Source organism: Neophocaena asiaeorientalis, unplaced genomic scaffold, assembly GCF_003031525.2.
Source record: "Neophocaena asiaeorientalis asiaeorientalis breed wild unplaced genomic scaffold, Neophocaena_asiaeorientalis_V1.1 scaffold105, whole genome shotgun sequence".
In the NCBI taxonomy this organism is placed as follows: domain Eukaryota; kingdom Metazoa; phylum Chordata; class Mammalia; order Artiodactyla; family Phocoenidae; genus Neophocaena; species Neophocaena asiaeorientalis.
Genome location: NW_020172162.1, coordinates 4135628 through 4150139, shown reverse-complemented (window position 1 = coordinate 4150139; position 14512 = coordinate 4135628). Strand labels below are relative to the sequence as shown.

At 44.6% G+C, this 14512-nt stretch overlaps 1 protein-coding gene across 2 annotated transcripts in view; it reads right to left on the bottom strand.

Annotated features, from left to right (window-relative positions):
* Positions 1 to 14512, bottom strand: part of ARMC2 (armadillo repeat containing 2) — a 141948-nt gene that overhangs the window by 80731 nt on the left and 46705 nt on the right. For both annotated transcript variants that reach the window (XM_024755285.1, XM_024755274.1), the window contains exons 4-5: positions 9816 to 9987; positions 2536 to 2737 (exon numbers count right to left, since the gene is read on the bottom strand). In XM_024755285.1, the coding sequence (XP_024611053.1) occupies positions 2536 to 2737; positions 9816 to 9987 (374 nt within the window). The remainder of the gene's footprint in view (positions 1 to 2535; positions 2738 to 9815; positions 9988 to 14512) is intronic.

Here is a 14512-nt window from a genome sequence, read left to right as displayed (position 1 = left end):
CGGTGTGTGGGATCTTCCCGGGCCGGGGCACGAACCCATGTCCCCTGCATCGGCAGGCGGACTCTCAACCACTGCGCCACCAGGGAAGCCCAGCAAGTCCTTTTTCCATCATGACCAGCATAAAGTTAAACTCCAGTCCATCCCAGGTCTGAGCTTATTCTAAATTATAGGTTCCCCTAAAATCAATGTGGTTTCATTGAATTAAACTACTCCTTTCTCTCCCTGGCCCAAGAAGCCCTGACATGAAGGTGGAGGCTCCCACGCTGGACTGGCAGCAAGGACCCTGTGCGGGGAGCGTGACCTTACTTCCTCTGTCCCCTACGCAAGCTGCTCGCACTCATTCTCAGCCCTCAGCCCGCTGTCAGTTCCTGCTGCTCCCTCTTCCACTTACGCAATCCCTTCCCTCCCTTCTCCTGCCAGCCCAGTTCACTGACAAGAGTCTTCATTTTCCACTTTCTGGTGTAAACATGGAAACATGTTAATTGAGGGTAGGGCTTTAGCATCAAGACTGGGAATACTCCACTGCAGAGCAAAGATCATTTCTTGGAATTATTCACTTAAATGTTTACCAGAAACAACTATCAAGTGTTCCAGACTGATTCACAAATGTAATTAGTGAAAGAACTGCGAATAGTTTCCATTTTCTGGTTTGTTTTAATCCTACTGTATAAAAATATTTTGTGGGGGAATCACCTCAACAAAAGTTCCATCCAATGACTAAAGGAGGTAAAGATTCCGAAAGCCAAAATGTTACTGGAAGTTAAACTTGCCAGGGTGTATGGCAAACCCAAAACAGACACAATCACTATACGATGCAAAAGCCATCCTAACAAGGCAAAAAGAAAACAATTAGTGCTGCCGCCAGGGCCTCATAATTTTGGACAGTCAGGAAGAAGTGCCTCCAGTCCCTAATTGATTTCTCCTTTGCTGTTCGTGGGATAAAATATGTAACTGAAAATGCCTTTGCTGTCCCAGACTGAGGAAGACATAATGAACCCTGGCTTGCCAGATTATACTGCAACATCTGAAGGCTTGCAAGAAGAAAAAAGAAAAAAAGAAAACAGCTCTTGTCTGGTTTTTCCTAGTCAACTTTAATTACTGTAAGGATGGGTGCAGCAAGATAAATGTTTCCTTTTCAGTTCACTGCTGAAAGAAACACAAGTTTTCCTGCTGCCTTTTATGTTTAAGCTCTGAGGTCCGCAGCCTATTCTTATTCACTAACTGGAAAAGATTTGTCGCAATGGCTAGTTTGATGTTTTGTGCTCAACTCCCAAAGTCCCAATTTGAAGTCCTCTTCCACTTAAGGAGACATTTCATTTTTACTTTAATTTAAAAAATGTTCTGAATGCAAAGCGACATTACAAGGACTACTAGGTTGCCTAATATAAATTCTGTGTGTGCAAAGCTCTTCAGGCTGTGTCAGCAGACAAGGTCAGTTCAGCTAAACTAACCAGCTGCCAAGCAGCCAGTAGGGGTGGGAGGAGTTTTAAGCACACAACATGTGGACAAGCCAAAGTCAGACCCAAATCTAAGTGAGGGCAACAAGCATTTGGTCTTAAAATGGCCCATGGAATTTAATCTTGTTAAGCAAATTCGAACTGGGCAGTTGCCCACAATGACCCAATGGAAAGTCGTAGAAAAATATCTCTAACTGAGTGCCCCTGTCCAGTGCAAGACCTTCTGCCTATCTTAGCATCACTACTGGCTGGGACTGGAAAACAGAGCCTGCTCTGTTCCCCACCCTGGCTCCCCAGTTAGTCAAGGCTTCTTTAGGAAAATACCAGTGTAAGAATTCACACAGTCCATACAGTGAACATTCTCTACAACTTCTTAATATGGTAGGAAAATTGCTCCTCAATTTTCTAGGGGAAGCCTAGAAAGCCCTATACAGGAACACGGTATGAATTTAGGGGTTCCTAGATGGGATGGGGGTGAAAGGATCACAGACTGGGGTGAAAAAAGCCTTATCTAGGAACATGGTATGAAATAGAGTAACCCTCAATCATTCATTTTATGAGGGATTAGTAGTGAGATATCATAGATAAGAGAAATCCATAGGGCTCTCCTGTTTTAACTATTAGTTTCCAAAATCAATATTCTAATCCAAGTTCCTACTGGAGAATAAAATAAATCAAGTGTCCACTCTTTGGTGGAGTCAACAACAGCGCACTAACCTAAAGGGAGGTAATGAGACATTCCAGCCCGGGCAAGAATCCCAAGTAACACAAACAGAATGATCAGTCATCACTCGAGGGCTTGCTGGAACAGCCCAAATAAAGCAGAGACGTTATTCTGACAGTCCTATCAAAGCAGCATTTTGGCAGGTATGAATGTTTTCCTAAGGATTAAAGAGCGAGATGTAAAATCAACCCCATTCAGCTGTGAGAAGAAATCTCTCCTACTCATGCATCATTAACTTAAATTTTGTTTATATAAAAGGGGAAAATGCAAATCAATCATCTACATAAGACGGAGAGCAAACTGGTAAATGACATAGTTGTCCTGACTGGAAAGTTAAATGAAAAGAATACTGACCTTCCACTTCTGAGATGAGATGGCAAGGATGCTGCCCCTTTGAAAATTTCTTGCTCCTTGATTTCACCGAAGTCTCCGTCATACGTTAGCTGAGGTGGGTGACTCAAGTGGCCAATGGCATTTGATTCTGTTAAATAAATCCCATGTATTTTCACCACAGAGTCCCCCATCGTAACTGTTTCTTTGGATTCCACTCTCTTTGCTGTAATAACCAAGGAAACGTTTTGTCAAAGCATTTCTTATTTTAGGAATCACTATCTTTCAATATATTTTTTTCAATCCAAGAATTTATACAATTTTAAAACTACATATGGGGCTTGCCTGGTGGCGCAGTGGTTGAGAGTCTGCCTGCCAATGCAGGGGACACGGGTTTGTGTCCCGGTCCGGGAGGATCCCACATGCCGCGGAGCAGCTGGGCCCGTAAGCCATGGCCGCTGAGCCTGCGTGTCCGGAGCCTGCGCTCCGCAACGGGAGAGGCCACAACAGTGAGAGGCCCGTGTACCGCAAAAAAAAAAAACAAACAAAAAAACTACATATGACTTATAGTGATCAAGTCTGGAATTGTACGGATAAAGCCTCCCTGAACGTATGCTAGACCTCACCACTATTTTAGGTTTCACATCATCAATATAGCAGGTAAAAATGAATAGAATCTTAGCTCTATTAGCTTTGAGTCTACCTGTAGGTAACTACTCTAATTGAGGTTTATGAACTACCTAAGTCCACATAAATACTCCTGTGTCCCATAACAATTCTTCTTCCTGAATTTGATCATGTTAGTAACTTTTCATTCAGAAATATTTATTGAGTACCTTCCTGATGTCAGGCACTGTCCTAAGCACTTGGGATGCATCAGTGACAGAACAAAGATCCCTGCCCTCATAGGGCTTACATCCTAACAATACACCTGTTTACACAATAGACAATAAGTAACAGACCATAATAAATGAAATATATAGATAATAAGTGCTATGGAAAAAAGAAAAAGTAGAAAAGTGGAGAAGGGTAAAAGGGGATTGGGAATTGGGGCAGGTAGCAATTTTGAACAGGTGGGCATGGCAGGCAAACCCTTACTGGAGGTAAGGCATCAAGCCATCAGATGATGAGGGACAGTACTTCCAGCAGAGGGAACAGCTGGTGTGGAGGCCCAAAGGCAGGAGTGTGCCTGGCATGCTCAAGTGGAGTGTGTGACGGGAAGGGGAGGAGAAAGGTGATCAGAGAAGCAGGGGCCGGCTCTTGGAGGCCCAGCAGACGACTCCCAGGCGGGGACACAGGAGGGCACTGAAACACTTAGAAGGCTTTCTAAAAAGGAATAAGATAAAGTTGCAAAAAAGAAGTCCAGTCTCTGAACTGAAACACCTACTGTGTTTACGGCTACAGATCCTTAGACTTAAAATACAACACTGTTTCTTCATCAGCAAAGTGACATTAGGAATAGCCTACCCACGATGCTGCTACTATACTCTAGTCCATGATAAAATATGTTTTTCAAAGGGGCAAGAGGGATGAGCTTCATATAGAGAAATAGTTTTGCAAGCTTTTCCAAAATGACTCAAGGTTTCCTTTTCTGCACTTGAACCATCAAACCAATAACAAACCCACCTCGTCTGCTCCTCTAAGCTCCACGCTTGCCAAACACTGAATTTTACAACAGAAAGGAACCTTAGAGATTGGCTAGTCTAACCTTCATTTTTCAGATGAGAAAATGGAGAACCCAAAAGGTAAGGTGACCAGTCTAAGGTCACAGAGCAGGTTCGGGGAGAGCCGAGACTGTATGGTGGGGAGAGCATGGGCTTGGCATTCCATCAGACTTGGGGTCAAGTACAGGTTGTGTGATGCAGGCAGCTCACTCAGCTTCTCTCCCCTTCCTCAAGTGGTCCCCAAGTGATAATGGCCTGGTAAAGTGACTTCTGTGGTGCTAGCACACTCAAAACCCAGAAGTTATGATCACTATTATTAATGGAACCCACGAATCCTGACTTCTAGTCCAGGGCTCTCTCCACAGCACCAGACAACCTTAAATATCTTTAGGTCTGAATTACAAAGCACATACTTCATTTTAGGTTACAAAGCATTGTTAGCCTGTCCCTGTATTTTAGTATTCGTTTCTTTCACTCCACAAATATTTATGAAGCATCCACTGCCATGTGCCAGATGCTGTTGCAGGGGCTGGTGGTCCAGTGGTGAACTGAGAAGTCCCAGCCACCATGGAGCTTCTGTTCTAGAGGGAAAAATGCAACCCTACTTGTGGACAGAGGAGCTGCAGCCCCTCTGTCTTCACAATCTACTGGAGCGAGCTGTCAGTTATTACTACAGCGAAGAGTGGCCCCGGGGGGCTTCCCTGGTGGCGCAGTGGTTGAGAGTCCGCCTGCCGATGCAGGGGACACGGGTTCGTGCCCCAGTCCGGGAAGATCCCACATGCTGCGGAGCGGCTGAGACCGTGAGCCATGGCCACTGAGCCTGTGCGTCCGGAGCCTGTGCTCCCAAAAAAAAAAAAAAAAAAAAAAAGAGTGGCCCCGGGGCTCACTCTTACTCCCGCTAGATGTCCACCATTCAACTGAACATGAGTAACGATGCTCTAGGTCTCTCTGGAAAATATGTGCAGCATGTTGTACCAATTTTGTAACAGATCGTGGTACACTTCAAAAGGATTCTACAACCAGTAGCCTTACCGTGTAGGAACTGTCCTGTTTCACAGATATTTTCTTTGGCACTTACTATAGACTACACCCTGTTTCATGCTCTCGGGCTTCAAATAGAGAAAACCCCTTTTCCTACTGAAGTTGTTCAGTCTAGTAGGGGAAACAGAGAGGCAGATGCATCCAGACAGAGATTCAGTACAGTGTGGCCTGCGCCGGGTAAGGACGAGTAAGAGAGCAGGGGAGTCCTGAGGGGTTGGAGTTGGTCAGGGAAAGATTCATAGAGAAGGTGGAGCCTGAAAAGCTTTCCAAAGGGTTAATAGGAGGCCAAAAAAGAGTTCTGAGAAAAGGGAACAAAAGTCTGGCGTGAGAGTCAGCTTCAAGTGTGTCGAAGCTGTACAGTCAAGCAGGACCCCATGCTTAGAAGGGCCTTGAACTTGGTTTAATGATTTGCTGTTGCCATCTTGAAATTCTAAACAATTTTTGAACAAAGAGCTCCACATTCTCATTATGCCTGGGTCCAGCGAATTATTTAGCAGACTGCATGAGGCATGAAACAGCAGGATGGGTGTGGGGAACTGTAAGGGTTCCATATTGCTGGTGCGCAGACCAGAGGCAGGGGGTGTAGGCAGGCAAAGGAGAGGGGCGAGAAGGGCCTGGAATGTTAGGCTGGGGCAGAACTATGCACGCTGCAGTGAAGACTTCATCCCCTGGACCAGGAGTCAGCAAACTGCAGCCCCACCAAATCTGGCCTGTCGCCTGTTTCTGTATAGCCTGCAAGCTAAGAATGGCTTTTATATTTTTAAATGGTTGAGCAAAAAAAAAAAAAAAGAAATCAAAAGAACAATATTTTGTAACATGTGAAAATTATATGAAATTCAGATTTTAGCAGCCATAAATCAGTCTACTGCAATGGCAGAGCTGAGTAGGTTGAACAGAGACTCTGTGGCCCACTAGGTCTAAAACATTCACTCTCTGGCCCTTTACAGAAGAAGTTTGCCAACTTCTGCGCTAGGTCGGTGTTTCCCAAACTGTGTTCCCCAGAAGACAGATTCCACAGTCAAGTAGGTTTGTAAAATGCTGGGCTGAATTTAAATGAAACAGGTGACTTTACTAGACGGCCTTCCCCACCCTTTAACATGCTCACGTGCACTGTGGCTCTCCAAGAGGGAGGGGAAGTAGGCACAGATTGAGCACAGGACCCTTCCTCCAAGGAAAAGCTATTAATATTTTTGCCAAAAGTGTTCCCTGGAACTGTTTGGCAAGCTCTCCTTTAGGCACGGGGGGCCCTCTGAAAGGTTTTCAGCAAGAAGATGATGCAAATCTAATTTTTATTTGCTTCCCGACCTCTTGTCCCTTATGGCACACGGAGAGAAAACCATCGTCTTTCATGGCCCACTGGGATGAAGGGACAAGGCTGCTGCTCACAGCCATGTCTGCGTGGGCGCTTGGTGCCCACGTTCTGCTGGCTGCTCCAAGGGCCAGGGTCCTTGTGCTGACCCACCTGCAGCCCCCCAGCAAGCGGAGGGTGGAGCAGGAAAGGAGCGCTGGATGACCAGGGACAAGGCAAGAGGTGATAAAAGCAGTGGGGCAGTGTTGGGATGGAGAATACAGACCCGGGGATATTTAGGAAGCCCACATAGGAAACCTGTCCATGGTGGCTAAGATGACAGAGATCGTGAGAAGGTGGAGCCTGCACTGAGGTCTCCGTCCAGCTGGAGTAAGGGAGGCGTTAGCAACACGGTCACCTCCAGCCAAAAACCCTATTTGAACACAAGTGATTAAACTGCTGGCCCTACAAACATGACGACACACATCTTTTCTTTCACTTTCTTCAAACAGGAATTCCAAACCTGCCACGGCACCAAACCAGCCCTGCCTGGGGAGGTGTCAGCTACTAATGACTTCACACCAGGGGCAGGGACATTCCCTCTGTCTCAGTCTCCACCACAGGCCTTTATAGCCTGTTACCCAACAAAGGATACCTTTTCTAAACAATAGGGACTCTGAAACAAGCCCAGGGAGCTCCTGTACAAAGGAAAATGAGTCCAAGGCTGGAGCATTAGAATGGTTTTTTAAATTGGGTGATGTGTGCTTTTAAAAGACAATGACTTTTTACTGCCTCTGTTTCCTGGGTGCTGACGCAGACCCCAGGGATGATGGGAGTGGTGAAGGGGGCAACTGCCAACAGGGTGGATGGAAGAACAGAAACAGAGACGTGCCTCGGCTGGTGGGGAAACATCTGTCTCTCCTGTCACCTTCACATACATGGCAACAGCTCAGCAAGCAGCAGGATTTTCAAATGGAAGCCACCGAGAGTTAAATGTGTGCGGCATTCAGGCTCAGAAGCAAAAACATCTGATAAACAACAGCTCAGCAACCCTCACTCCAGCTCTGCCATCCTGTTTACAAGAAGTGACCCTGTTCCTATCTGAGTCTGACCTCACCCTACACCGTGGCTCCTGAGCCCATTGCCTCTCACCTTGGCAAGGACTCAGCTCCCGTAAGTACCAATTCTTTCTGATGTAACTGGTCTGACTGGGGCCCTGGTGGTGCAACATCTGAAAAGTCCCTCGGGTGAGTCTAAACGTGCAGCTACTATTAAGAAACAGAAATCAGATGATGTCTCTCCCTTGCTCAAACCCTGCCCTGGCTTTTCACTGCAGAAAGAATAAAGTCCTGGCCATGTCCCCCCTGGCCCGGCCCTGAATGGGCCCTGTGTCCTCAGCTCCCTCCCCCTTCCAGCCACATGGGCCTTGGGGTCCACCAGCCGAGTCTGCGCCCATCTCCGGCCTCGGCTTCAGCCTGGGCACTGTGTTTACAGATTTCCACCCGGCTGCCTTCTCCTCATTATTCACATTTCAACTCAGAGGCCACTTCCTCAAAGACACCTTCCAGAGGTGACACGATTCCTCCTGCCACAGTCACCCCCTAGCCCAGCATCTAGCTCACCTTCTTCTTAGCACTCAGAACCCAACTGCTGTCTTACTTCTTGGCTTTCCAGTTTATTGCCTGTCTCCCCTCACAAGCTCTTTGAGGGCAGGACTCTGTTGGCCTAGACTGGCACCTGGCAGTTAGTAGGGGCTCAATAAATACCTGATTGACTGTTAGAAAAGAAACAAACTGGGACATCAAGGTAAAGCAGGTTGCCTAATTACACACTCCGTACGCCATCGAGGTGTGGCACGCACACCCTGCGCTGTCTCTGTCTTTTCCTTTCTCCTTGATTCTACCTCTTCAGCTGCATCAGGGATCATTAGGGACCAGACAGGAAAATGAGTGCAGTGGGCGGGGGAGACATGGGGACTGCAGATCATATGCCGGGCTAATGGGGCTGGGGGCTACTCAGCTCAATCACTCCCCATGGGGGCTGCACAGAAAGCGGGCCCAGCGTTGCGAGATCTTCCAATTTTTCACAAAAAGTCATACATCTAGATTCTTCCATGAAATCTTCTACATTTAAATGTTGGTGACTAATTAAAAGAAAAGGCTTGTATGTCAAACAAGTAGGATCCTAAGGTGGTGGCCTGTAACTTTCGGGATCTTCAGATTATCTCCTCTGAGTGTAAACCTATCCCTCCTCTTCATCTATCCTGTTGACTGAAGGAGGGCCAATTCTATCAGCCCCTGTTAAAGTGGATTTCTAACTTTTGGGGCTACATATAGTAATGATAAATTTGCAATATAAATATAATGTATAGTAAACGTGTAATATGATCCTGAACACACATGTACGTGACTGAAGTCAAGTCCTTGAAGCCATACTAACATTTATTGTCTGCAATATGCCCTGACATTTTCCATTCTATTTTATTCTACTTCATTGTTTTAAATGTTGGTGTGATCCACTAAATCGATTGTCATCCAACTAATCGGACATTTCCTACAGTTTGAAAAACTCTTAGTGTGCCCTGGACAGGGGGTGATTCCAATTATTGGGGGCATTCCTTAGGATGTGAGGCTTTTAGCTTCTCTGTTTCCAGGTTTAGACACATGCCAGCACTTCTGTGGCCACAGGATAAGCCCCATTCAACCTGTGCTTACATTTTCACATGGGATCAGAAAGGTATTTTCAAAGACCTAAGCTTAGCGTACATTATATGAATCTTAAATAGGCCTAATGAAATTAACAACTTTTTGAACTCTAATTTAGAAATGATTTCCAATATATCAATAGGTAAACGCATTCATTAAAGAACACTTATCCTAATATTCTTTTTTTCCCAATTAACTTTTTTTTTTTTTTTTTTTTTTTGCGGTACGCGGGCCTCTCACTGTTGTGGCCTCTCCCTCCCGTTGCGGAGCACAGGCTCCGGACGTGCAGGCTCAGCGGCCATGGCTCACGGGCCCAGCCGCTCCGCAGCATGTGGGATCTTCCCGGACCGGGGCACGAACCCGCGTCCCCTGCATCGGCAGGCGGACCTCCAACCACTGAGCCACCAGGGAAGCCCCAAGTAACTTTTTTTAAAAAAACCTTAATGAACACCCATAAAATGTTTCTTAACCAGCTTTTGCACAAGATTAACGAAGTTAACATAAAAAATCATGTGCAGTTTGAAAAACATCATATAAAAATAACTCGTGTGCAAACTCAAGAAACATGCTTGCCCCCAGGTTTTAAAGGATGTCATGTGGCCTTACGCTGAGCAGGAGGAAGGGTCACGTCTGGCAGAAGAGCCCCCTGCGAGGCCGCCCTGAGTAAGCGCGCCCGGGCACTGCTTATCCTTCTAGTCTTCGTGGGGTCCACTGGGGGTTTTGGAAAGGAAGGGCAGGGATCCTCTTCTGTGGCAGGAGATGCTGGAGTTTTTGGTTTCTGGAAAGAGATTTTTTTTTAATGATTGGCACGAGTTTGTCTTGAATAAGACTCACCAGCCGGAGCTGGCCCTGACACTTCCAGAGGAGCACAGGGCTTCCTGCCTGGCTTCTCCCCAGCCCCCTGGTTCTCCATCTCATTAGCCCACCTTACTTAATGTGTTAGGTATATAACACTTTTTTATTGTTTTGTCAATTATATTGTACGAAATACTCTACTGTCCTGCTTAGTGTATTTGAAAAAAAATGGTTTACCCATGCCAGCAAACAGATCTCTACAAGAGACTATAAAATATGGTATAGTACATTCAACATACTTTGTAAATTTTTGTGTTCGATTCAGCTCAGAAAACATTTATTGGGCACCCGTATGTGCCAAGAACTGTGTGGAATTTAAATACTACCTTTATATATTTTGGACTCGACAGAAGTATCTTTTTAATGATATAAAAATTTTTTTAACAATGTAGATTAAAACGTCACAAAACAGAAGAGCAATAAGTAGTCTTGGACTTATGAAAATGTTTTATTTGCTACATCTCAAAAATTCTATGCTGATACCCTTAGAAAAGGGACATTACTAGCAAAATTCCAGTTCCTTAAAGACTTAAAACCACCTGCACCAAGCACTGTGCCACCCAGAGCACCCTCTGGCCTAACCTCCAGGTGGCAGTGGCCTCCAACCCAACCTGGGGCCGCAGCCTCACAGGGGCCTAAACTCCCACTTTCAGTGTTGCCTGGTGGTCCAAGGCAACAAGATTATCTGTCTGTGAAAGCACGACCTTATGCAGCAAGTGCTTCTGGCTCTCCAGCCAAAAGCAGTCAAGTTCAAGTTCCTCAAGTCACTCATATACTGTGCGAAGTGAGTGACTCTCAATCCAACAGGTTAACTAACAAATTTTTTAAAACTCTAGTGTGACATTCAAGTCAGATAATTTAGAAAAATGGGTGAGGTCCTCTATCATATATGACACAGAATTTCACTCATTTTCTCATATACATTAATAGAACACAGACATCTATATTAGTGTTCTCCTCTCAAGAAGCTGCTTATTTCAATAACGGTAACAATTTTCTAAATATTTTTTGTATCCTCTTGGTCATTTACATCTGTAAACAGTTCATAAACCAGACCAAAAAAAAATCGGTTTTATGACTATAGAGATACATTCTTCTAGACACAGTTAAAAAAGCATAAATAAAATAATCAGCATAATAGACAGGAAGAGTAAATGACTCTGAGATCAAACCCACTTACTAGTTATGTGAACTTGGGTGGGCCATTTACTTCTTTGAACTTGCCCAGCTATCAAATGGAGACAACAGTTCCCTTCTTGCAGGGGCACTGATGTATATACAAGTCTTCTTATGGAGACTCAAGATATGCTAGCTTCCTCCCTAGCATATCTCGGTAAGCTGCTCACCCTTTACATATTTACCAGATTTGGTTCCAAGTTACTTTTAAGTCTCAAAAGCTAAGGCCCTAGATCCTGAGGCAGCCTTGCTGGAAAAAAGATCCCGAATTCAGAGAGGTTTATTCTGAAAGAGACAACACTCATCTATCTGCATAAATTATATTTGTTTAATAAAGAGTCGGTTTACTTTACAGCCTCCTTAATTTGTTACAAAATATTCATAAGAATGTGACTTAGGCCATGAAACTAATAGCAACAAAAAAATCTAAGAGCATGATATAGGCAAATAAGTGCTTTACATTTAATTATGAAAGATGAAACACATAAGTATAACCTTCTCAATACTGAATGTGGATTCAAGGTTTTCTTATCTCAAAATGTCTGTACTCTGCAGGTACCTTGCATCTGAAACAAAGATCGAGAAGTCTGCCAAATAATAATAATGCAGACAAAGTAAATGGTTGCTTTTACAGATGCCGTAACTATTAGAAATGTTTTGGGTACTAAATAAACGATCTTATAAAATAGAAAATGTGGTTTTGCAATGCTAATTTTTACCCAGAAGGGAATAACCGAATTATCTCTGGATGGCAAGATAAATCCCCTTAACTGCTCCTTGATAAAAGGCATTATTTTCCTAGTGCAATATTAGTCATTGCTTGCATAATAAAAAATTAGTTCCATTTTACTACGGACCTTTACTAAATTATGTATCCCATTTAAAGCTATACCTCACTGGACTACTTAAAATATAAAGTGATGCATGTGAAGCACTTTTAATTCTCCAAGGGAAGACGAAACAAGCCACCAATTTCTATCACGCCAGGTTCTACAAAATGTTCTTTCACTCTGTGGGGCAAAATGGCTTTTTTGAAGCACAAGAGTAAAAATTTTTTCTTGTAAAATTCACTTCATTTTATAATTCAGAGAATGTTGCAAGTGGGTTTAAATCTTCACTTGAGAACCTTACCTCCCTCAAGTTTCGTGTCATAATACTAGCCAGTGACTGGCATATAACCAAGGTACTGGAAAAGTCAGATTTCAAGATCTGTCCTGTTAGAGGAAACTGCTAGAGTCCCTTGAAGACTGAAAGACTATTTTCATAGAACAACCCAATCAATGAAGACAAACCCCCTAGAATATTTAAGGGGTCTGGCTGGCCTTGACTCTCATCCCAGCACAGTGGGCCCTGACCAGCTTCTGACCTGGGTCCTCCGGATCACCAGCTGGGAAGGTGGGGTCCCACTCTACATGAGGACTGGAAAAGGGGGTCCAAGACCTCCCATCTCAGAAAGTTGCTGTAATTTAATCTGTAAGGCAACAGAACACACACACACACACACACACCTCTTTGGATGTGGCAATTGTAGGTGCATTTCTATTACTATGATTTTCTCCACAGGTCCTCTGGGCTCCTCTGTCACTCCCAGCATGTGATTTACTGCTGTAATGTCACCCTTCCGTTTCAGAAACAGTGAAAGAAAAAACACTGCTTTGACATTCGCATTCTGCTCTTTCTTACCCTGGACCTCCCCTAGTCCAAAGGTATATATGGGCTTCTAAGTCCCTTTTTTTTAAAAAATATATTCAGTTTTGTTTTACTTGTCAAATACTTGGAACTTGGTTCCTATAAAACACAAAAACGGGCTGAAACTAATCTGTGCTGTGAGAAGTCAGAACGGTGGTCACCCTGGGAAGGTGGTTTCTGGGGCGCTGGTAATGGCCTGTTTCTTCCTTCTTCAACGCTGGTTACCGAGTCTGCGGAGTTTGCGTAAATTTATCAAGCTCTACTCTTATGATGTGTCTTTTCAGTATGTCAATAAAAAGTTTAATTAATAAAAATACCTGGGGACTTCCCTGGTGGTCCAGTGGTTAAGACTCCATGCTTCCACTGCAGGGGGCACGGGTTCCATCCCTGGTCGGGGAACTAAGATCCCACATGCCGCATGGTGCAGCCAAAAAAAAAAAAAATACTTGGAGCTTAAATAACTAGGCTTTGTAAGTTTCAGAAACATAAGGAGAACTCTGTTTTGACAATGATAATGATGAAAGACAAAACTTCCTATTTCCTCAATCTCTTTTCCTACTTTACACAACCCTGTAAATTGGAACATCAGCTAACTAACCCGAGTGGCAGAATGGAAATAACTATCACTACACAACAGCCCGACGTCTCAGAGCTGTCGTGGGAAGAGAAAGCTGTGCACGGCACACCTACATAGAAGGTGGATATAAATGCTCATGGCAGACTGCAAACTGCAGTGCTTACCCCTGACTTGTAAGATTACAGGTGCTAACGGGAACCCTGGTGAGCCGGGACCAGGAGTGTCAGTTCTCCTGTCATTCTCAGAAGTCCAGGGCGCTTCTAAGTGTAGGCAGCCCACACCTGCTGGAGGCTGTGGGAGGAGCACAGGCCGATAAGGGGAGGGGGTGGTCGGGGAGGGGACAGAGAGAGCTGTCAGCCTACAGGTGCAAAGGGTTGAGAGGATTTGTTAAATGTAGGAGCTGGAATGGGTCCCTCTTCCCTGACTGCTGCACGAGGAACTATTAAAAGGCAAACCAGCCTGAGAAAGTGTCCCAGATCCAAAAAGTGCTGAAATTCAATTGTTTAGGTCTTCACAAATTCTTTCAGCAACTGCATCCTTAAGGGACTTAAGTATGTACCACCCCTCCCCCACCCTCTAGGGGTCATTACCTCCCTCCCTCTCCCTGGGCTCCCATTGCCCCTGATCTCCCCTCTTTGTCAATTTAGTGGTCACCAGAGTCAAAGGGTTCTTTAAAAGGTCTAGTGGAAAGGAGGAGAAAAGGTGGAAGGGAGGTAGTTATGAGGCCACTTTCAGGTTTTTTTGACTGGGAGCTCCAAACTTTAATTATGGTTTAAAACGAAATATACCTGAGACCCTTAAATAATCCACTCTAACAAAAAAACTCAAACTAACGGAGTTATTCTTAGCCTGATTTGCACATAGCACCCAACCATTCTGCAGTAAAGAAATTTAACTGCAGTGATCCTAAACAGAGGCAAATGCCAACATTAGCTTTGCCTAACACCTAATCCTGCAGTCCAAGAACTATACTTTGACAGGGACCATGTGAACTCTAGAAATTTAG